General features: G+C 32.0%; 1 protein-coding gene across 1 annotated transcript in view; it reads right to left on the bottom strand.

Annotated features, from left to right (window-relative positions):
- LOC129219249 (homeobox protein 2-like) overlaps nt 1–21,457 on the bottom strand; it is a 79,173-nt gene extending 57,716 nt beyond the window's left edge. Inside the window, exons 1-5 of the mRNA XM_054853575.1 lie at nt 21,343–21,457; nt 18,908–19,099; nt 15,089–15,129; nt 11,688–11,786; nt 1,950–2,000 (exon numbers count right to left, since the gene is read on the bottom strand). Coding sequence (XP_054709550.1) covers nt 1,950–2,000; nt 11,688–11,786; nt 15,089–15,103 — 165 coding nt within the window. The 5' untranslated portion in view covers nt 15,104–15,129; nt 18,908–19,099; nt 21,343–21,457. The remainder of the gene's footprint in view (nt 1–1,949; nt 2,001–11,687; nt 11,787–15,088; nt 15,130–18,907; nt 19,100–21,342) is intronic.
- Nucleotides 21,458–23,013: the final 1,556 nt, after the last annotated feature.

Genomic DNA, 23,013 nt, shown 5'->3' with positions numbered 1-23,013 from the left:
AAAAGGGTTCTCTTGTTTCCCAAAACACATATTTTACTATTTGCGTGTTTATAACGCTGATTTTGTCATTTATTTCAAAATTAGGCTTTTGATTTTGTGTTTTAATTTTGTCCTAACTTAAAAAAAAGAAAAAAAGAAACATTTCGGATTTACAGAAGCAGTCTGCTTTCATACCTAAACTTTAAAATAAAAGACAACTTGAACTATTTGTTACTGGAGGCGGGGGGGGGGGGGGCGTTACGAAGCTCGTCATTTTTACTGTTAAACATAACTCAAGTGAGATATTTTTTACTCTTAGAATATGTTTGATTTGCGTGTCGAAAGGGAGTGCCTCAGTTATTCACCAAAAATATGATAACCATAAAATAACTATACACATGGGAACTCCGAAGATATTTTTTAGGAAGTTAGAAATTCTCAAATTATCAAATAGAACTCCAATTTTTGCCGCAGATTAAATTCAAGTATGAACACAAGTACATCTAAGGAGAAAAGATATTTGGGCATTTGAAAAATTCCGATATTGCAATTTCGTCTCCAAATTTGCTGAATCAAACAAAATTGGCTGAATAAGGATTTTCTGGGCGGTCGCTGTGACCTACCATCGTGGTGACTATATATATGCAATAAAGAATGTATAAATGTTTCATATTCTAAACCCTCTTCAAAAATAAATAAATAAATAAAAAACAAAGTTAAATTGTGTTTGCATGAACTAGAAAAAAATCATGTATTTGCATATTTTTGACTCAAGAATTTTACTTAAAACTTGAAAGAACATGTATCCGAATTTGGCTGTACTTTCGAACAGAGGGATCAATTTTTCCGCTCTTTATCTCAATCTATTTTAATGATGAACTTAGTTTATCCACTACAACAATTATATTTCAGACTACGGTTTTGCTTTTTTTTTTTTTTGGCTTTTTACTTTTTTTTTGGAAGTATAACGCAGTAATATGCTTAGTTCATCACTAGAATAATTTATTTCATTATACGATTTTGGTTTTTTTTTCTGCATTTTTACTTTTTCTCTTGGATTATAACGCAGTAATGTGCAAGAAGGCAATTGAAACAACCTTTCTGGAAAATGGCCTAAATAATTGAATAAAATACTAAGATTTATAAAGTACTTTATGAAATATTTAATTTATTAAAAGAAAAGTGAGAATCAAAAATATTTTATTTGTTTCAAGGAGTTTAATGTAATGAAACTATAGTTTGTAATTTTAAATTCATTTAATAAATTAATAAAGCATATTTAAAGGAAATAAGAGCACTTCAAAAAGAAAAAAAGAAGAGAAATGAAAATATAAAGTGTAAATGAATGCCAAAACTCACACATTCTGAAAGCAAAAAAAGTTTATCTTTGAAGAGATAACATTCAGTGGTCATCAAAGGTGATCATTACCACGTCTTCTCGTTAGTCACCTGGCTGCTGTGTATTCAAAAGAGCATTCTGCCAGCGAATTCCTTTATGTACCGACAGGGGGAAAAGAAAGAGCAATACAGGAAAAACAACTTTTCCTCTGCTATTCTCTCCCCGCTAAGCGATGCATTTTAGACGGCGACCCACCACGTTTGACTGGTTAACAAGTGCAAAGTCTATTTTTAAATATTTATATTTATTTCTTCCTCTTCCCTTCCAATGTCAATGAAACCTGACTTAATTGAATTAGCCCCTTCATTGAATCAGCCACTTTATGGAATCAAAACTGTTTAGAACAAACGTGATTCCAATAAGCAGCGACCACTGTACTTGATATGAAGGGCAGAATTTGTAATATGATGATACACATGCAAGTTTCAAAATTTTCAGCAAAAAATTATTTTTTCTTAAAAACTTCATTCCAATGTTTTTTATCATTGAAATATTTAAGAAAAGCTCTTACAGATTTAATTAGCTACTCCAATTTATTTTATTTTAAGCATGAATACTAATTTATATTTACCTTAATTGATGAATTCTGACCCTCTGCTTTATGCTTATCTTCTAAAACTTCCTGAAAAATTGCAATTAAAAATGTAATTATACTCAACGAATTATATTTTAATTAATGTCCAAGATATACAACAGTAAAACAGTTTCAAAAAAAAAAAAAAGTTACAGTAGAGGTTACACTTAACTTTAGGTAATAAATTCTTTAACACATTGTTGCACTAACACAAGGAACAATAACAATTGAAAATTTGTCTAGAGATTCCTTAGACTAAACCCTTTAGGAAAGATTCTAGTTTATTTTCCTTTCATGCAAGAGGTCACTGGCTAAGAGAACATCTACACAACTCATCTTAACACTAGAACCGCGGATGGGGTCGTTTTGACCCAAAAGCAATTTTGTTTCTGATTTCCTCAAAAAGTTACGAACGAAATTGAAAAAAAATTCGTGACTTTTCCTATTTTTATACCAATAATAATCTGTGAAATTACGATACGTTAAATACTTACCACTTTTTTTTTTTTTGATACTTATACCTAAAACCGCGGAAGGGGTCATTTTGACCCCATTATAATCACAAGCACTAAAGCTGCAGTTCAACGTTTCCTAGAATAGGAAAAGCTTTTTCAGTCCTCTCTCCATTTCCCAGATGAAGGCAGAACAATACTTCAAGGTCAGTAAATTGTTACTGATAACAGAAGTGCAGGTGGGGCTTAGATCATTTAGGTATAAGAGGTGGGGAGGGGGGTGTCTGCAGTAGTAGTAACAAGTGTTGCAGACACCTCCCCCCCCCTCCCCAACATTATTGTTGCTTGTGGGAAAAATGCGCCTGGTTAGTGTATTCAAGGAATGTTTTCTTTCTGATGCTTTTTGTTTCAGCCTAGAAGGGAAAGTGGTGAACTGGTGCACATCTGGTTCTTTATGACGTCACAACTGGTTGTTCTCATTGCCTTGGATAGTTTGATTGTACCAGTCTGTTCGATTTTTTGGTGCCTTGTTTACACGGAGATAAAATTGATCTGATGTGAAAATGGCTGAAAAAAATAAGCGTATATTAACAGTTAGCGAGGCCCTCGAATATATGCGACAATTATCGGAAAATGAATCCGAAAACAATAATGGTGAAGAAATTGTTTTCAGCGATGATGAATATGTGCCCCCAGATGAGGAAAATATTTCCTCGGATGAAGATACCGTATCTAATTTTTCTGGACAATGTACTAGCAGAAAAACTACTTCTGGGAGAAAAAGACAATATGTACATAAACGAAAAAAGTTGTCAAATTCAAATCCAGATGAAATAAAATCTGGAACTTTTGTTACAAATTGCGAGGCCCCCTATTATATGCAACAATTATCGGAAAATTAATTCAAAAACGATAATGATGAAGAAGTTGTGTTGGCCTTTCAGGTAGACCAACCGATGTGGAATGGCAAGTTCGGGAGAAATGAAGCAATGGAAACTGAATTTCAATTTAAATAACATTTTATTCAAAACATGTGTAAAATGTAAATAGGCAAAAACAATCAAACATTTATAAAAAAGCACATCCCCTATTAATAATTCAAACATAATAATACCCCCCCCCCCCAACAAACAAATACCACAGAGAAATATCACAAGATTCAGTTACTTAAAAAAAACTATCAACAGTTCTAAAACGTTCCTAATATTTTTAAAAATTTACCCTACGCCATGCCACTACGATGGTAGCTGTCCAGAAAACTATTTAAATAATCATACCACTGGAAGTCCATACTTTAAACTTGGCACACATAACAACGAAGGCAACATCCATCTGTCGAATGTTCAGACGAGTTGAAAACGTCCACTCGTGGACGGCAGACCAAAATCCATGGTCAATCAATTCCAGGCACACCCATGCCACAGAAGAGGCAGCACAGGAAATTATTTGACCAGCTTCAAGCAAAACAGGAACCTTCCACTAGCAGAGGCACCATATAGTGGATTCAATCCAGTTCGGCGGGCTCCGTAATCGAGAATATGCCAGACGAACCTTCCGGCCCTGTTAGGCCTAATACTTAAAAAAAACATCAACTCTTCAAATTTATATTTCTTAAAAAACTCCTTCGTTACGTGTAGGGCGCTGTTTTAGAACATCCTGCACTTTTAGCAGGCTATTGAATCTTGTTACTACATATCTCAAAACCTCCACGTCCTCTGCGTGGATAAATCAATCTATTGAGCTCACATGCTCAAATCAAAACACACCGTCTAAAGAACAGAACAAAATCATAAGAGGGACGATTGATCGATTTACTTTCTATTTAAACCATCTCAGTTACCACCTAGCAATGACGTGACGTCGTCAAAATTTACATCTGTTGCATCTGAAAGCAACTCACAGTTAATCCTTTTAACTGTTGCTATTTAAAATTATCTTTTTTTGACTGCTACCAGCAGAAAGATCCTCAACTCTTGAGGCCTGACGTCAGGTCCGCCGATGGGCGAAACATGTGATTGCCATGTTGGGTGTTTAGTCACTTGGGGATTTCTCACGCTCGGGGTTTACGCACGCCGGGTATTCAACGACATTTAAAACAGGAATGTATTTCTAGGATAGTTTGAGTGTACAAGTAAGTTTTAAACAATTTAAATACATTCTAGTTTTTTTATGAATCTCTCCAAGAACCAAAATAAATGGCTTTTGCCAACAAGTTGTTGTCAGCGATGATGAATATGTGCCCCCAGATGAAGAAAATATTTCCTCGAATGAAGATACCGTATCTAATTTTTCTGGAAAATGTAATAGCAGAAAAACAACTTCTGGGAGGAAATTTACACTACAAAGTGAAATGAATAAATGATTAAAGTTAATGGGAGAGAATTTTATATCTTACTATTATATTGTATAATCTTAGTATTACTCTTGTTCATCAAAAAAAATTTTTTTTCCTCTTTCTAAACATCAAAGAACCCATTTTAAGCTTTGAGTCAAATTGACCCCTGCCCGGGGTTTTAGGTATACGGAAATTTCCGCGGTTCTAGTGTTAAGTCAAATTTTATTCAAAAATTCAAAAAAATAATATGGCATTGAATGCCATGACGTTACTTTGCTGAAAAATGATGTTAGGTACGCCAAGAAGATAAGAAAAGATGCTTGCCATTAAAGTGCTTGTATTTCACATAAGAGAGAATTCCTTCATTATCGTTTTACATTGACAGACCATATGTAGGTTTGACAGTTTTATCTGTCTGATGTTGACAACATCACATTTACTGAAGACTCGTGTACTATGAACTTTGCTGCGTATATTCAAGAAAATTGCTTAATTTGGTGAGAGTCTTCATATTGAATGGCTGAACACACTAGAGCAGACAGAATTTCCTCCAGTGTGGGAGAAGTGGGTATTCATAACTAAAGAAAATTTTCTTTTCCGAGGGTCATAACAGTTTTTTACATGTATATGTATTAATATACAAAGATTGGCAGTACAGCTAAAATACCAAGGGTTCAACCCTCATACCAATCCTTAGCTTCCTCCACCTGAAAGCAAAAACATCATCCAAACATGGGAATGATATTAATTTCCACCTTTAATAATAATAGAAGCTCATTACTTGCATATCAGTATAAAGGTAATAATGCATTTATTTTTATACCTGAAATATAAACCTCAGTATTTACTTACACTAGCAGTACATGCACGGCGATGCCCGTGTGAAGAATGTAAAGGAAGTCGGTTGAATAAAAAAATCCATAGGAATTCATTGAACTAAACAATTAATTAAACATTTAATTTGCAGTTAAAATTTTTTGGTCAATCTGATTTTTAAAATATATAGCCTAAAGTCTTTCTCAATAAATGGACTATGCAACACAAAAAGAATTTTTCAATTCGAACCAGTAGTTCCTGAGATTAGCGCGTTTAAACAAACAAACTCTTCAGCTTCATATTATTAGTATAGATTCTAATTATGGCTAGCATATGATCCCTAATCAGTTCCTTAGCACTTGAAAAAAACCAGTATCAATCTCAACATTTTTAATTTCTTGGATATTAAAATTACAATTGGCTCTGTATATGAAATTACAATTTAGAACATGAGACGTGAATTTCAATTTGAAGTTAACTGCCTTCAAGATTTTTGCCTAAGTAAAAAGGTTTTTATTGTATTATTATCTCCCAAGCTGTTAGAGATAAAAGAATTTGCAATAAAATCCCAGCATTCAACCAAGAAATTTCTTTGCTTAAAAACAAACTCATTAAAAGTTTTCTAGTTAATTTCATCAAAAATATTTTATCAAATATCTCCTTTAGGAAACATTATGCTTCTCTGCAACCGTTTAACTGTTCAAGACTATGATATAACCACGAGAAACCCCGCACATGGATCACTTTTATGGATGCAACACTTTTTCTATTCAAACGAATGACTATGATTTGCATGTGCTGGATTGGTCCAGTGAAGTGTTATTATTGATAGCCTCTTGGCGTCTAATGACAAAGATGAAACCCCAACTTTATTTTTAGGATAAGCCGTTTACTCGTTTGCATTGCAGCAGCTGGTACATTTGCCCAGGGTGGTGAATTCTCGGGACTTACATTCTTCTTTAGTCTGTAGTTTTAAAATTTTTTGGTTTTTCAACCATAAGGTGGAATTTCCACTGCTGATGATTACTAGCTCCATCACTTCAACTTTAGTTTTCTATTTTACTTTGTTTTGCTATCCTATTTTTGGTTCAATTAAAAAATGCTTGTTTCCTTAAAATGCTATTTACTTAGCTTAATTGGTTAGCTGCTTTATTGCATCTTTAAGCTTTGGGTTTGGTTTTTCGTTACTTTATTAATACTTTTGTATCTATTATATACATGTATATATACGTACAACACTTGGTGAAAAAAGTTAGTTTCAGACAACAACACATTGAACATGGAACAACTTCGCAAGAATAAGTTTTGATGATAGTTTCAGAAGAAAATATGAAATTTTGTTTGCGTTTTGAATTCAGAAATATGTACCTGTGGAGTCTAGCACGAAAAAACATAATAAAGTTTTGCTTTTATGGCTTGAAATTAGCACACAAGAATAAATATGTTCCTTTTCTAATTTTATACACCATTCAACAAAGTTATGCAAAAACATTGCATATAAATTAAGTATATTCTTATTTATAACAATTCAAAAAGTGTGCTGGGCTCTACAAAAAACGTGCTGAACTCTACACTTGACTTCAGTTATTCATTCATTTTACTTTTTGTTTTAACTTTCTTTTTGCTTTTACAATAGAAGACGTATAATGCACATCTTGGGATCAGAGCTTTTGCATCATACAGGTTTTGGCGTTATATAGATTATTTCACAAATTTGGGAAACAAGTATTCAGAATATATTTGTATATTTGCACTTCAGAATAAGTTTTACTGCAATGAGTATTAAAACATTTATAATACAACATATATATACATATATATATATATATATATGTGTGTGTGTGTGTGTGTGTGTGATTTTTATTATTATTACTATATTCATTCAAAAATAAATATCATGATTTAAAAAAAGTGAATTTCCCTTCACTTCTGCTAGCTTTTTATGGCTTGCATAACAGCTGCATTTTCAAGAGAAATTTTTTTTAACAGTGAATACAAATTTTCATTTAACAGCTTTGATTTAAGATGGAAAAATGGAAAACTGTTTCAAAATTTAATTTGCTTAACAGTTTTTATGCTTGCAAGGCAGAACAGATGGCTTTTTTTTAAACTGCAAAACCTATTGTTTACTTCTGAAGAAGTTCTGCAGTTATGCATTATGTTATATAGGTCGCATTATAAAGGTATTCTACTTTATTTTACATAGTGGTTTCTTTTAGCAGAAGGTTTTGTTTTATCTCAAGCATTTTAATTTTGGCAACAAAATGGTTTTGTTTTGTTGTCCGTTTGGTATTTAAAGAGTAAATTAATGTTTAATTTAATACGTTTTTATCATAAACTTTACCCTTTATTTTGGAAATAAAGTAACACTAATGAGAAAAAACAATACAATTTTTACAAATACTTAAAATTGCTTAAGCGAATAAATATTTATACCATTTTGACTTAAAACTGAGTATTTAAGATAGTTTAACCAAGATTTGTTAGATTATTTATTTTCAGAATATAAATTACAGATTGGTTTATACAGGTAACACTCATTAGAAAAAGGGTGACTTGCCAAGACGTTTTTTTTGGAATTTCTAAAATCTAAGCACTCACCCACAAATAATCACCTGGTTACAAAGCTGTAAATTGTGAAGAACTTATACCTAGGAAGTTTTAATGTTTTTAACAACAAAAATTTTCAAATTGTGTCAAACCTAATGTGTCAATGCATTTGAAAATCACCCATATACAGCCGTAATATATTTTAAGAGTGACAATGAGTTGAAACATCAGGGCCCAATACAGGCTAATTTTACTACCATTTTTGTGTACCTTCACAAAAATCTTACTTTAAATTCGGTAATTTCACAGAAATCAAGTAATAAAATCAGCAGCTTTACAAAACTAACTTTGAAAATCTGCACAGTCACAAAACAATATTTAAAAAAATCGAAAGTTTCACCAAAATCTGCATTTTAAATAGAAAACTTGTTTTTCTGTTTAAAATAGTTTACTTATAAAATAAAATGCAAAGATGATTTGTATGAACAATGGCTTAGGTAACAACTTTTTCATAGTATTTCAAGTCATTTTTAGCTGTTTTTCGCCTACATTTACACAATCTTTTACAACAGTTTTGGGGAGCCGTTTTTCTGATGATTTCCCGAATTGTACACAGAACAAAGCCTATTGAGTGGAGATACAATCGTATTTTTCCTATCTCTTGGGTTTTAGCTCCCCCTCAAAAAAAAAAAAAAAAAGAAAAACTGCTATAAATAATAGTAGATGACACTTGCACTTTTCAAACTAGCGTTTAAGCTGCTCTATTTCTCTTTAATAAAAATTAGAATGTGCTTTTAAGAAATCACAAAATCAATGTTATTACACAATAAAAAGTCCACTTCTGCATTTGACTCTAAAAGTTTGGAAGATGTAAAATCTAAACTATATATCTTCAATATGACATGTTAACTATTGAATGCTGGGGACAGTTTAAAAATAAATTTAATCTTAAAATGAATATAAAAATACAAATAGATCACAGGTTTTTTTGGGATTTCTTTCCCACAGCATATGGAAAGGAGCCAGTGGATGAAATTGGTGCAGAGGTAAAGCAATTTGTATGGTCACTGTGCATGGAAAAGATGTTCTAATGATGCTGTATGGTTTTTCAAATATTGCTAGAGGAGAAGCAATTTGTCATGCACTGTGCAAGGAAAAGATGTTCTAATGATGCTGTATGGTTTTTCAAATATTGCTAGAGGAGAAGCAAAGTCAATAACAATATTGTAAGTCAACACTGAAAGCATTGATGAAATTGCAAGTTCGGGTCACTTAGAGTAGGGATACACGAGAGCATTTCGCAAACTAGAAAAATGCACCACTTTAGCACTCATGAGTAAAAAGTGATTTGCAGTGTTGACTCTTTATATGCTGACTAAAAACAAATTGATATGTCTTCTACTAAATAAGGAACTTAATAAAGATAAAAACACTCTATCATGAAACAAGCAGTCTCTTCAAAAAGTTAGTGGATTGCTGTCCTGTTTAATGACCAATAGTGGGCAGGAGAAATAGTTGATGCAGATTTAAAGAAATCTATTGAAATCAAACTTGTGTTTAAGATAGTAAGTAATAACAAATACAAACCATTAAAAAAAATCAGGAAAGGAAACAATTCCTGCTACAAGATACTTAATGAAACTTCCAGAGGATCTAGTACCTATTGATTCTGAGATATTTTTTGCTTAAAGTAAAGAAATAGCAGACAGTACTTCTTCCTTTATTGGCGGACTTTAATTACTACTTCTTGTAAAAAAAAATATCTAAGCCATTTATTTTTTGTTTTTTCTTGTAAAACAAATGTAAATCTACATCTTTGAGTATTCTTTTTTTGTAAAACAATTGAAAAAAAAAAAACACTGGAAACAGTCAGTTGGTACAATTTGTAGAGTTTGCAACTTTAAGTACTTCACTCTGTGTAAGTGAAGTTTCTTTCATTTAATTTTTTGAATTTTCATTTTAAAAATTAACTTTTTATATTTTTAATATATGTAGTGTATCAGTGTCTAAAAGAACAAAGCATTGATAATATGGGATAAATAGATTCAGAGGAAATGGAGCTCAATTTTGATCAACTTTTTTAACGAACTTTTATGTGTAGAATTTGTAACATGACACTTTTTTAGCTTTAACTACTTAATTTGCTGTTTAACTAGCACTTTATTTTGTTTCTAGTTTGTGTATTAGTAGGGATTCTAGACCAGCAAAAATAGAATTAATTTCTATGTCTTTAGGTAATAAATATTGATCTTCAAACTTTGTGAAATGTAGACTCTGAAACATTCAAATACTATAAAATGAACCAGGAATAAAAACAAAGTTCTTTGCCAATAAATTCAAGAATGGATTTCATGGCTAGAAAAGGTTCAAAATAGGAGCCGAATACCAAGGGTGCTTATGGTGGTGAGATCTATGGTGCAGACTGCACCACTGAAATGTTTAGGGGGTGGTTAAAGGAGTCCTTTTCATCTTCCGGGAGCTCTCATTTGAGGGTTGGGGGGATACTTCACAGCATGTCAAAGGCATGCACCATGCATCTTGGGGGATGAGCATTGATGATCTTACTCATGGTCCAGGACCACTGCAATGCTAAAAAAGATAACCCCTTAATTTTTTTCCCCTTTTGAACCTTCATATAGCATTTCATTTTCGAAGACCAACAGCTTAAGTGTTCATGGCTAATGCAAGTTAAACTTGCCACACAGCTTGTAAAATCTTTCTGGTTCATACTTAAGGATTTAATGCAGCCTTACCTTAATATCTCATAATTGCTATGCTAGAAGTCTTCCTGGTCAAAATCCAATTTTACTGGGATGTATATTTTCTTGGGCTTAGGACCCAAAATTTAAATTACTCCTCTTGCATCAACACTTTGTTTCTGTAATGTGGGGAGGGGGGAAGGGAGTTTGAAGATTTAACATGAAAGCTACTACGAAGTTGTCAAGTTGCAGATACATAAATAATTTATGTGCAAACTTTTTAAGATGAAACATTTTCTTTAAGGTACTTTTATGCAAGATTATGAATACAATATGCAACAAATGTCATCAACTATTTTAATCCTTATTTACAAGCACCTTAATTACTCTTTTTCTTCTTAAAGGAACATTAAAATGATTTTTTAGGATCAACACACAATATTTATATTGTTGTTCATTTGAATATTTTAAAGGCAAGGGATAAATGAAGAAATATTAGCAAAATATAAACATCTTTCCTTTGATTTATTATATGAATGTTCTTATTGAGAAAATGAGTGAGGGGGTTGAAATCAGATGGGTTAGTATAGTTAGCACAACAATTAGTTCAATGTATAAATTCACATTAATTAAAGAAGAATCATATTACATTTGTCACGTGCATATTAAACAGGACAGAAGCAACCTAACTAAAGTTCAGGGTTCATATACAGATAATAAGCCTAATGAAATAATTAGTTCTGCTTATCTTTATAACAAGGGCAATATGCATAAAAATAGATAAAACATAAGTTTATCCCTGAGTTTAAACACATGAAATTAAAAAACAAGAAGTGAATAAATCAACTATAATGACAAGGAAGATAGAAACCTTTCAACTTACAGCATGTCTTTGCATTAACATTTCATTTTTCAATTTCATTTCTTGCATGCGCTTCCGAGCAAAAGCATCTTTCTCCTCTCTACTCCATTCAGTAAAATTCTAAAAGCCAAGATATAAATATATATATACATATATTTTGAAATTGCATGAATATTAATCGGAATTCTGATTCTTACAAGCTTACAAGCTGATTCTTTTAGATTCAATACTAATGGGGAAATGTTGGATTCAGACAGCGGTTTTTTCAGCCGAAACCAAGTAAAGCACTGGTTTCATAGGTGGCGTACACGCACCCATCGCCGACTCAGCGTGCGGCAAGTTGAAGAGCAGCAAGCAACTACGCCAAAGTGGATCCCCCCCCCCCCCCTAGGCAACCCAATCACGCGGGGGAAATCTTAACGAGTTTTTTTCCAGAGAGAGCAGTTGCATTGCAAAACTGAAACAAATCCAGATGCAGACGAGATATGGATTTTGCAACTAAAAACCATCTTATTATACAGCATTGCTGCTGGAGGAGGAAGAAAATGAAGAACTAATATCATTTAATGAGGTACTTCCTCGAAAAAACTTCCGTCTCCTTTTTGCAGATTGTGGAACAGAGGGAGAATATAAAATTTTGGTTAATAGGTAGGCTTGTCAGACGTCCCGGTTCGACCGGGACAATCCAGGTTTTCAGACAAAAATCCCAGCATCCAGGCCAGTTTACTCCACGTCCGGGAAAAAAATTAATTTGATTACAAATGATCAAAAAGGCTCAAAAATAATCAAATGTGAAGGATTATTTAGGGTAACTACTTTATAATTTGTAACACTGACTTATAAAATTAAAACCGGGTTAGTTTGTGTGGAATTTTATAAGATTTAAACCAAAAAAGACTGTCTAAAAAAGTCTGATAAAATGAAAAGTATTTCTCAATAGTGTAACACTTTTTTCCTCATTCAAAGTGTTTTTTCTAACTAAAATAAATTATAAATATTTTCTTCTAAGAAGTGAAATGTTCAAATTGTATCTGCTTATGTCATTTTTTATTACATCTGTTTTGTGTTCATAGTTAGCTACCATTTATTCATAGCATCGAGAATAAACTGCCCTACACTCCAAAAATCAGCCACAGGTGTGTAACCCTTTTTAATACTTAAAACTCGGCCGGGGGGGGGGGGGGCATTTCCGTGTCCCGGTCGAACATTTCAGAAATCTGTCAAGCCTATTAATAGGCACCTTTCCAAAAACAGTGCCAAATTTCGGGAATATTTTAGGTTGTCTCCAGAACTGTTTCAGTTTGTTTTAGATGAAATAGCTTCAGAAATTAAAAGAGTTGCATACAACAGAAATAAGGAGCTCATTTCACCAGGTGAAAACTTGCTGTGACCCTCAGGAAGCACTTTTTTGTCATAATTTCAAATTTTTCACTTAAATCAGGTTCCAAAAGGGGCGATTGACCACCCTTCCCCCTTTTCGGCCTTAACAAACTAAGTGCAGTTAAATTATTTGAATATGTATTTTGTCCCCCCACCATGTATGACATATTCTCCACCAATATAAAGGCTAGTGGCCCTTAATTAAACTGGATAATTTTTCAACCTGACAAGGCTGGGGAGGGCCGCCAGTAGTAAAACCCCTCCTAACCGACACCCCTTTTATACGGACAGTTTCAAATTCCAAGGCATTAAGTCTTATGTATTAAAAACCTCTCTCGTATGGACACCCTCAAGTACAGACATGAACACTATTTTGGGAGTTATTTACGTTGATGTATCCTTTTTTACGGACAAATTTTTTGAAGAATAAGACAGTTTGCAGGCAATATGATGAAACCTTACCCTCTTGATTTAGCCACTAAGAATAAGAAAAAAGCAACATTCAATTATTGGGTTTGTAGAGCCCCATAGCATTGAAAGAAGAAACAGTAAATCTTCTTGTTGTAGCATGCTGCATACTGCACAATATGCTAAGGACTCATAATATCACTGTCATAAATGATGGTGATAAATTAGAAATGCCAGAAGACAGCATGGGTTCCAATTGCATCTACAAATCAGAGACACCGCAGGTTTTCTCCTACAAATATCAGGGAAAAATTTGCATCTTATTTTAATTAAACATGGGAGAGTGCCATGGCAAGATACACTTAAATAGATGAAACTGATGTTTTTATTATTGTTATTTATTTACTGTAAATTTATTTATTCAAATTGTTGTTTCTGTACAGGGCAATTTCACAAAAATATCAACTTGAGCATCAAAATTTCAATGTTATCAAAATACAAAGTAATACATATTATTTGAAAGCTTAAACTATCTATTTTAATACTGTATCACTTTAATTTTATATTAGAAACTGTGTTATTAAAAATAGGCCATAACAGATTCGACAGACTTTTCTAGAGAATTTAGTTTGATAATTTGTTACACAGTAATCAATGTTTTTTTTTAAATATTTCCTAGCCCAAAAAAAAAAAGTTACGTGTTTTGTAATGCACATTATTAAGTTTCTTACTACAACCTAATTGTTATAAATATTCTTATGATTCTCCGTTTAGACACAGTATTAAATTCATTTTATGAATGCCAGTCAGTAACCATAAGAAAGCAACTTTTTCTACTGTGCATGAACATTTTTAGTGGACACTTAAGAAAGTTCAGACTCTTTGCCTACATTAAGAGTATGTAAAAACTGAATGAGTAGAGTTTGAAATTTGCATTGGGAACACAGAAAATTTCTTGGTGACTGACTTAATGTGGTAACTGACATTTTATTCAATTTTAAAATAACTACAATGTACTTAATGAAACACCCTTAAAATATTCCTCTTTTAAAAATAAACATAAAACAACTGAACTCATGAGTTTTAAGACAGGTAAAATATTTTTAAAGTTTTATTTGTTATTTTTCCATATATTTTATTTCAGCTAAAAAATTCATTCTATTTAATTTTTATTAAGGAAATAATAAACGACTTGGGTGGAATGCTAAGTGAAAAATCAATCATTAATAATGTTTTAACTTTTTCTAATGCGATAAAAGAGAAAGTTTAAATGGCGTTGGTCTCACGTTTGATGCTGAAATCAAAGTCAAGTTGATTCCGGTGTGGCAATTCACAACGGCAATGTAGCTCGGGCGCGCATGCGCAGAAGAATCAAGTTTTTCCCTCGACGAGAAGCGACACCGAGAATCGGCGCTTTCGCTTCTAGGAAACTAGGGCTTAAGCAAGCTTGTACACTAAAGCTAACATACAATAGATGATTAAAATGAAAAAAAATTAAATAAAAAATTTTCAATTACTGCTCTTCTGCCCACGTCAGTAGTACATACTAGAGTAAGAAAACCACCGGCATTACAATGTCTGTAATTAAATTCAATTCCGTAAATGTAAATCAAGAACTAAACTTTTATTCATACCGTTGATGACGCCATTTTCAATTTTCTTCTGATTGTCACACCTAAATATCAATAAATGTCATGAATAAGCATTTTTCTTTTTTAAAAACAAAAAATGAGAACACTTTTGGAGAAACACTCAAACATCTGACCAAAAACATTATATAAATATACAATACATCAACTTTATGAAATAATTTTTTCAAGAGTAATGTATAAGGCACTACAACGAAGACTTGGTACAAAGGCTTGATACATTTAAAACTTAACAATGCCTGATTTGAGAATCATGCTTTTTTTTTCTCTGCAAAATTTAGAATGGAAATCAGGAGATCTCCATGTTGCAAGAGATTGCCTTGAAAATCAAGAGAATGTAGGGGAGAGTTGCCAGTTATTTATTAATAGTTTCTGAGTGAATTTGTTTTACTACTGAATGGTTTAATAAGTAAAGAAAACAGAAAACAAAAGGTTTTTAAATAAGCATCAATCAGGGATAATTTTACCGTCACTACAAGTGCATTTAAATCAGGAATACTCCTCCAAAATGCATTCAAGAGCATTTTCATGCTTCATATTGTAAATAAAAATTCGTGGTGCTGGGAGAAGGAGTTGGAATCTAAAAAAATATTTCGTTTAAATGTTCTTTTGTTTTGTTTTGTTTTTTAAATACAAAGTGTCGAGCAAGAATTTGAAACATAAAAAATCAAAACTAAATGCATCTCTTCTGTCCTTTCTGTTTTCCATTTCATCTTTAGAAAGTTATTTTTGTATGAAATTGATCACCATTATGGTCTTCAGTTTTTGCAGGTAATAAGGTCCTGGAGTATTTTCACACTTAAAAAAAAAAAAAAGTAGCTGCATCTCTGGTATCGATTCTTTCTGTCTACTGACTTAGAGACTGATTTTCTGATGTAAAATTAACACTTTTAGGTCTACGCCAGAGCGTCACTCGGGTTGCCATTTTCGGTGAAGGGAACTAAGCCTGAGATTATCTCGGGGTCAAATTTTTACTCGCTTAGCTATAAAAGTACGAGTTTTATAGGTTTCTAATCTTTTTAGATACTAGCTACGAACCTTTTACAGTAAAACCTGTAAAGTTGACCACTCCTGTAAATTGATTACCTGTCTATGTTGTGACTTCCAATATACACCAAATTTGGCTGAGAATCATATAGCAAACCCTTTTTTTTTAAGTTGACCACCTGTTTAAGTTGACCACTAAAGTACTGCTCCGCAAGTAGTCAACTTACACAGGTTTCACTGTACTTTCCAAAAAAAAAATACACATAGATGGCAGCACCAGGCAGAAATAACAACATGAATCGTGATAGAATAGGGGTACAAATTCAAGTTTGTGCTTTGAAATGTTTGCAAATTTCATTAAATAATGTTAAATTTCAAATTAAACCCATTTTCAGATATTTGTCTTTAATTTAGTCTGGGTAAACTTTTATGGTTAAAAATTATGTTTTCCTATGCAGAACATTTTTTCTAGTTTCAAACATGCTTTTTTCGACAATTTCTAACTAAAAATTTATTTTTATTTCATTCAAATTGTTTCTTTATTACAAAAGAAAACATCCTAAAAAGTATGTAATACAATAAAAATTACTAAAATACACATCTTCCAAGTATGTTTTAAAAAATCATGCAAAGCGCCAAGAAAAACCCAGTCTGGAGGGAGATATGCGATAGAAATAGCTCAGACCTGAAAGTGTTAGGAATGATGAACCCAGATCTGTTATTTTTGAAAGAAATAATAGATTTTATTTCAAAACAGTACAGTAGATTTTACTTCAAAGACCAGTTGATTTTTACATCAAAAAACAGGTGCAAGGGGGGCGAGGGTACCGCAGATTTTATATTGAAAATATTTTAAAAGACAGTTCCCCCCCACCCTTTTAATTAAATCCCCCCTCTTTCAATTCAGCATTTAACTTGAAGTTATCAAACTGAAACTTGAAAACTCTCAAACAAATGATAAAATTTAATTCAAACATTTCCAAATCTAAGTTTAAATGAAAACAAACAATAATTTCATTTACTAGCCTTGTAATAAATCTAAACAATAATTAAGATTTTTAAAAAAATCTTCCCGATACAGATTGCATTTGAAAAATCAAAGCAGAAAATATAACTTTTTAATGAATCAAATAATTTCAGAATTGCATTTAAATCTGACCATGGTGAACAATCTTAATAATTACCAACATCATTGTTGAAACCAATGAATTAATTGAAAAAATAGCAGAAAAAACATCTGATTTGGGTAATTTTTACAAATTTTATCATTTTTTGTCAAGTTTGATATTTTGAAGGATTGTAGCAGTTTTTAAAATGATTTTTGACTAAATTGGTTTAAAAATGAAGGAAAATCATACTCAAGTGTAAAATTAGAAGACAGATAAAATAAGTGGGGGGGGGGGCACAAAAATAGTAGATTTAGCAGGTATGTGAACCTGATTAATGTAGACTGGTGAAGATAGAGAAACAAAAGCCTACTCAGATGCAGATCTCATTTCAAAAATTTTAAGAGTACAGAATACATACTCAATACATATTGCAGGAAAAATAAAACATACATACACAAATGTATATTTATATTATGCTTTTAAAATATAAGGATCGTCTAGTTAAAATTATACAGTAAAATTGTTGCAAACTGCAAAAAAAAAAAAAAAAAAAAAAAAATTGTAGAATTAAAAACTAGTGCAGCTCCCCGCCCCTTTTCTCCAGATTTACAGCAATCTAAAAAATACCCAGAAAAACTACAAAAAAGTATATTTCAAAGAAAAGGGGCAAAACTTTCATGCCTTGAAACAGTAGCTACTTCTCTAGTTACATTGAGATTTGTAGCAGCATCCAGAATATTCGTCCTAAGAGACTTAAAAATATTCTACACCCAAGCACTATGCTGCAAGCGCATAAAAAAAAAAAAAGAAAGAAATTAAAATTTGAATTTTTGACATCGTGAATTCGAATTGTTTTTTGCAATCATGAGGGTGTGTGGTGCTGCAGAGGCACCGGTCAAAAATCAAAGGAGAGATGTCATTCAATGGTAAAGTGAAAACAATAAGCAATTTGTGATTGCTCAAAGAGAGAGAGAGAGAGAGAACTGGGAAGAAAGAAAAATAACATCCAGTCACTTTCTTTTCTGTGTGATGAATATCCTTTCCACTGGTATTATTTAATTTATAATCCACATGGCAAACATCTGCTGAGTTTTTGGCACATAATCTGGATTTTCAGTGGATAATCCTTTGGCCTCATTATTATACGATAAACCTATCGATGCCAATATCAGTTTTAATTTTTAATACATTTAAACATTATTTGCAATTAAACATTTAAATTTAAAGCCAATGCCTTAAGTGTTCATTGAAAATAAAAGTACCAAGTTTTCTAAAAATGATGACCTTAATTTTCCTTTGATATACCAAGCGTTTTATACAATTTCGGACACTAATTAAGTATTGATATTAAAAAATAAGCAGCAATAACATGAATACATCCATATAATGCTTGCATTTTGCATATTTTTTTTTTTATTTAGCGACTAAATTAAACAAAAAATTTTAATTAAATGGGAAAGTTCTAAAATTGGATATGATTTAAAATTTTCATGCAGTCAGAAACAGGAGAGTTCTCAGAACAATTCTACAGATTATTTCCAAAAAAAAAAATTAAAAAAACATAAAATATCGTAAGTTTTAGTGCCTCAAAATTTGACACTACAATACTAATAACAATTGTACAACTTTTTTTAAAGTTCTATAGCTTTGCTAAAAGTTAATAATTTTAACAAAAGATTTTTTTTATGAGAATTTACTGAAAACTTACGTATTATAATGAATATGATCTGTCCACTCTTTTAAAAAACATCTTGATGTTCTTTTTTACTGTTCCACAAGCAAAGAAGTTAAGACGATGATGGCTCTCTTGCGAATGTCTCTTCTAACGGTAAGAATGCAATTAAATTTGGCATTTAGACCAACTTGAGCATGATAAATTCAAAAAGCAGACAATTCCAATCTGAAATTTGAAGTTACAGTTCATTATAATCAGTCCAAACAATTTACATCTGAACGAGGGAAAGATTACCAGCAAAAGCTTTGATGTGTTTCCATGTTAGCAATCATTACTGATTAACCTATCCAAAACAGGACAAAATTGCTTCAAGTCCCTAAAAGGGATTTGAAAAGGGTACAGATGCTACAGGGCAAAAGTTGTAAATATTCTCGACTGCAAAATTAAAAACAAAAAGGGGCATGTCCGAAACAAAAAATAATGTTTAAGTAAATAAAAGGACTGAATATAGAATTTCTTTGTATGACATATAAAATATTTTACCAGGAATTTATCAGGAGGAAAAAACTTTTTTAAAAAAAGGACCTCAAAGGGTTACCTAATAACAAAACTAGATTGTGCAAGAATCTTCAGGGGTTGGTGAGAGTTAAGAGGAGAATTCCATGGGGTAGAGCCCCAGTAAATGAGTGGGCAAGGTTTTGGACACTATGGTAAAAACAATAGTAAAAACCATGGTTTTTACCCTTCTGTCAAAAACTCTGAAAGTGTCCTGACAGGTTTGTTAGAATTTTGGCCAGTGGTGGTTTTAACCATGGATAAAACCGGCTTGGATAGAATCAGTTTTGGCCATTAGACATGGATATACAAAATAATAAAGTTTAAAATCAAAATTAATGAGTACACAACTAAAAGAAATTTGAAACATCAATTCCATAATCAGTTACAATTCATTATTTAAGTAAACAGTTCCTTTTACATCCTAGGCAAGTAATCGATGTGTGGCATGTTCCAAAAGATTAGTGAGATCATAGGAAAATTACGATATTTTTTTAAAAAATATATTTCAATTAAGCACACAAAATGAATTTTAAATTTAATCAAAAGAATTTTATTAATTTTAAATACATTGAAAACATGATACAAGTTTTGTGAAAAACAGCAATTTGTTTATATTGTAGGTTGTTTAGTATTCCTAATAAACGAGTGTCCTTTGTCACTGTTCTGAATATTTTTTTGTGTTAAGGAAAAAATGCATTTAATCAATAAGTCGGATTTTAAAACTATTTCAATCATGATAAATACACATCCTATTTCTATTAATCATGCATTAAAATGTGCAATATTATGCATATAAATGGTTTGCGTACACATATTAGTGTGCTTTTATACAATATAGTTTTTGCCAGCTGAATGGTGGTTAAATCCAGTTTTTGCCTGTGGCATGGCCAAAACGTTTTTGTTCGCCCAAAACTACAACCCTTCCAAAACTATATTTCTTAGAGAAATTGTATTTTGAAAGAAAATATCAAAAACAAAATAAAAAGAAACAAGGTAATATTTTATATTGAACATTTATTCAATGTGTAGAAGTATATCAAAAAAATATAACCCTTTTATGCAGCTGATGCTAGTCTAGTTACATAGAAGTTGAATTCTTCATTAAAAGTTTCAATTTGTATGCATGAGTTTAAATATTTTTTTAGAAATAATAGTAACCAAATTTTCCTATATTTATGCATGTGTGCACTGTTCAAAAATAGTGCTATAATAGACTTAAATGCAATAAATGCCAGTTTTTCAACTGAAGGAGAAATACATTTCAGACTTTTTACAGCTTAGTGAAGATTTTCTTCTCTCGACTATTGTGCCATTTCATGATCTAAGATCCAACCAATCAACAATAGCAAAATGCGAATAAAACTTCTAACCGCAAAATACTTTTTTCTAATGTGCTACAGTTGCAAAACATTAATGTTAATTTTGTACGAGGTATTGTCATCAAAATTAGATATCGAAATCCTTCACATTAAAAATAGCCTGTTTGTCACCTTGCATTTTCTTTTCGTTAAGGTTTTATTTTCGATTGTGTTATTTCAGATAAAGAATGAAAAAATGAGCTGGATTTCCTGTCTGGGATACTTGAGAACTCGTTCTTTCTGGTAACACCGTGGCCAGAATAATTAAAATTGCATCATCAAATAAAAAGCATGAGTGTGTCCAAACAATATACCAAAAATGAAAATGAATAAAAGAAATAAAGAGAAAAAAATTCACAATAACATATTTTTGAAGCAGAAAAAACATTAATAAGCATATTAAATCGATAGTCATTCAGGTTCATAATGAAATTTAGAGAAAACAAATAGAATTATCTACGTACATTGTGATCAACATGATAATCCTAGAAAAAAAAAGTTTTGTAGGAAATGAAAATATTTCTATGAAAAGTTTCAAGAATATATGCTTACAAGATGTTTCTTTCGTTTACAAATAACTCAGATTGACGGAAAAACACCAAGGAACAACGCGACAATAACCAACACGCTTCAACAGGCACCATCAACATTACGGATTTTACGAACTGTTAAAATCAGCCTTGTCTGCTATTGGGAACGGGAAGTAAATAATAGGTGGCGCTATAAATCAGATAAAAACGAAACCAACTTGTCCGAACGTAGTCCCTCGTGTTCCCATGGAACACTGCCGTAGCCTACGAGAATCTGTGCTGTTGCTTGAAGAGCCTGTTATTTTCCCTTCGAAAGCGAGGGACAGGGGCAGAGAATTTTGCCCCTAGATGGCGCCTATAGCGAGGCCAACAAAGCTCTCTGACATGCAAACACAATGTGTTTTGGACTGTGAAACTTATTAGATATCTTGCTATAATATGCATACTTTTTCAACTTTCAAGCATCTAAGGCAACCCAGGATACTCTCCCTTAACACCTGGAAGTGCAAAATATTATCCTTTGAGTCACAATAGCGCCAGGAAAACAAGCCTCGAAAATGAGATAAATTCCGGTCAGAGAATTAAAGTAATAATTTCAAACACAAAGAATGTCCTTGTTTTTCGTAAATTTTCGTTAAAAACTTCTTTTACTCTTCTCGGTGCATTTACCAGATAACATTTTGTTTTTGCCAAATGTATTTTTTTACTTTTAATACTTTTTTTTTTTTTTTTTTTTGTTTCATTAGATGCTAAAACCCAACTTTCTGAAAGCAGTTTTCTTTAAACATATGAAATCCAGGGGTGTCCCCCCCCCCCAAGCTTACTAACAAAAATCACCCCCTCCCCTAAAAAAAATTTCTCGACCCTTTTTCCTTTCGTATTTTTGCTCTTTTTTTTAAATAAATTTGTTTTAAAAAAATATTTTATGATTATTTATTTTTAATTATTATTATTATTTTATTAGAAAAGTTCTGTGCTACGCAAATGACATACACAGACACACAAACTAACTAAATAAAAAAAAGTATAAACAGTTTTCAAAAAAAATTTTTAATCAAAAATAAATAAATTAAAACAAAAAAAACTTTTAAAACTTTTGATTCCCCCCCGGCCCCATTTAGATGGCATTTTCTTACAATTGTGAGATTCAACAAAATGAGATCAAAAACCTTTTTTACCCCCCCCCCAGAAATTGTTGATGGTACAGGCTACGTTATGACCCCCCCCCCCTGTGGTCACTCCTGACGTATATAGCAATCCGAAGAAGCATAATTGTAAGACTGTGATAAAAAATATGTATGACCTTTCAGAGAATTGATTTCAATGTAGAAGGAAACAGGCGGGTGAGGGGGGGGGAGTGGGGTCCTGGTGCAGACAGTGCTGAAATTTTTAGGAGGTAGTTTAAGAATTTTATTTGACCTCATGGCACATGATTTAATGATTCTGTCTTAACCCGGATTCATCCCGCCCCGCTTTGAGTTACGCTGTCTGCTTTGTTTCACACTGAAATGAATTCTCTCAAGGTCATGCATCTTTTTATCAGAGCCATAAAATACAAGCTTTTGCTTATAATTTTTCAGATAGTTACGTCTGGGTGCCTAGTGAGGAAAGGGGGTAGGTGTAGCACCTAGAACATTGAAATTTTAAAGGGGGGAGTAATTGAAGAAGGTTTTCGATCTTGTTTCATGCAGTC

Source organism: Uloborus diversus, chromosome 3, assembly GCF_026930045.1.
Source record: "Uloborus diversus isolate 005 chromosome 3, Udiv.v.3.1, whole genome shotgun sequence".
Taxonomy (NCBI): domain Eukaryota; kingdom Metazoa; phylum Arthropoda; class Arachnida; order Araneae; family Uloboridae; genus Uloborus; species Uloborus diversus.
Note: the sequence above shows the minus strand (reverse complement) of the source record. Positions and strands in the feature narration are given on the sequence as shown.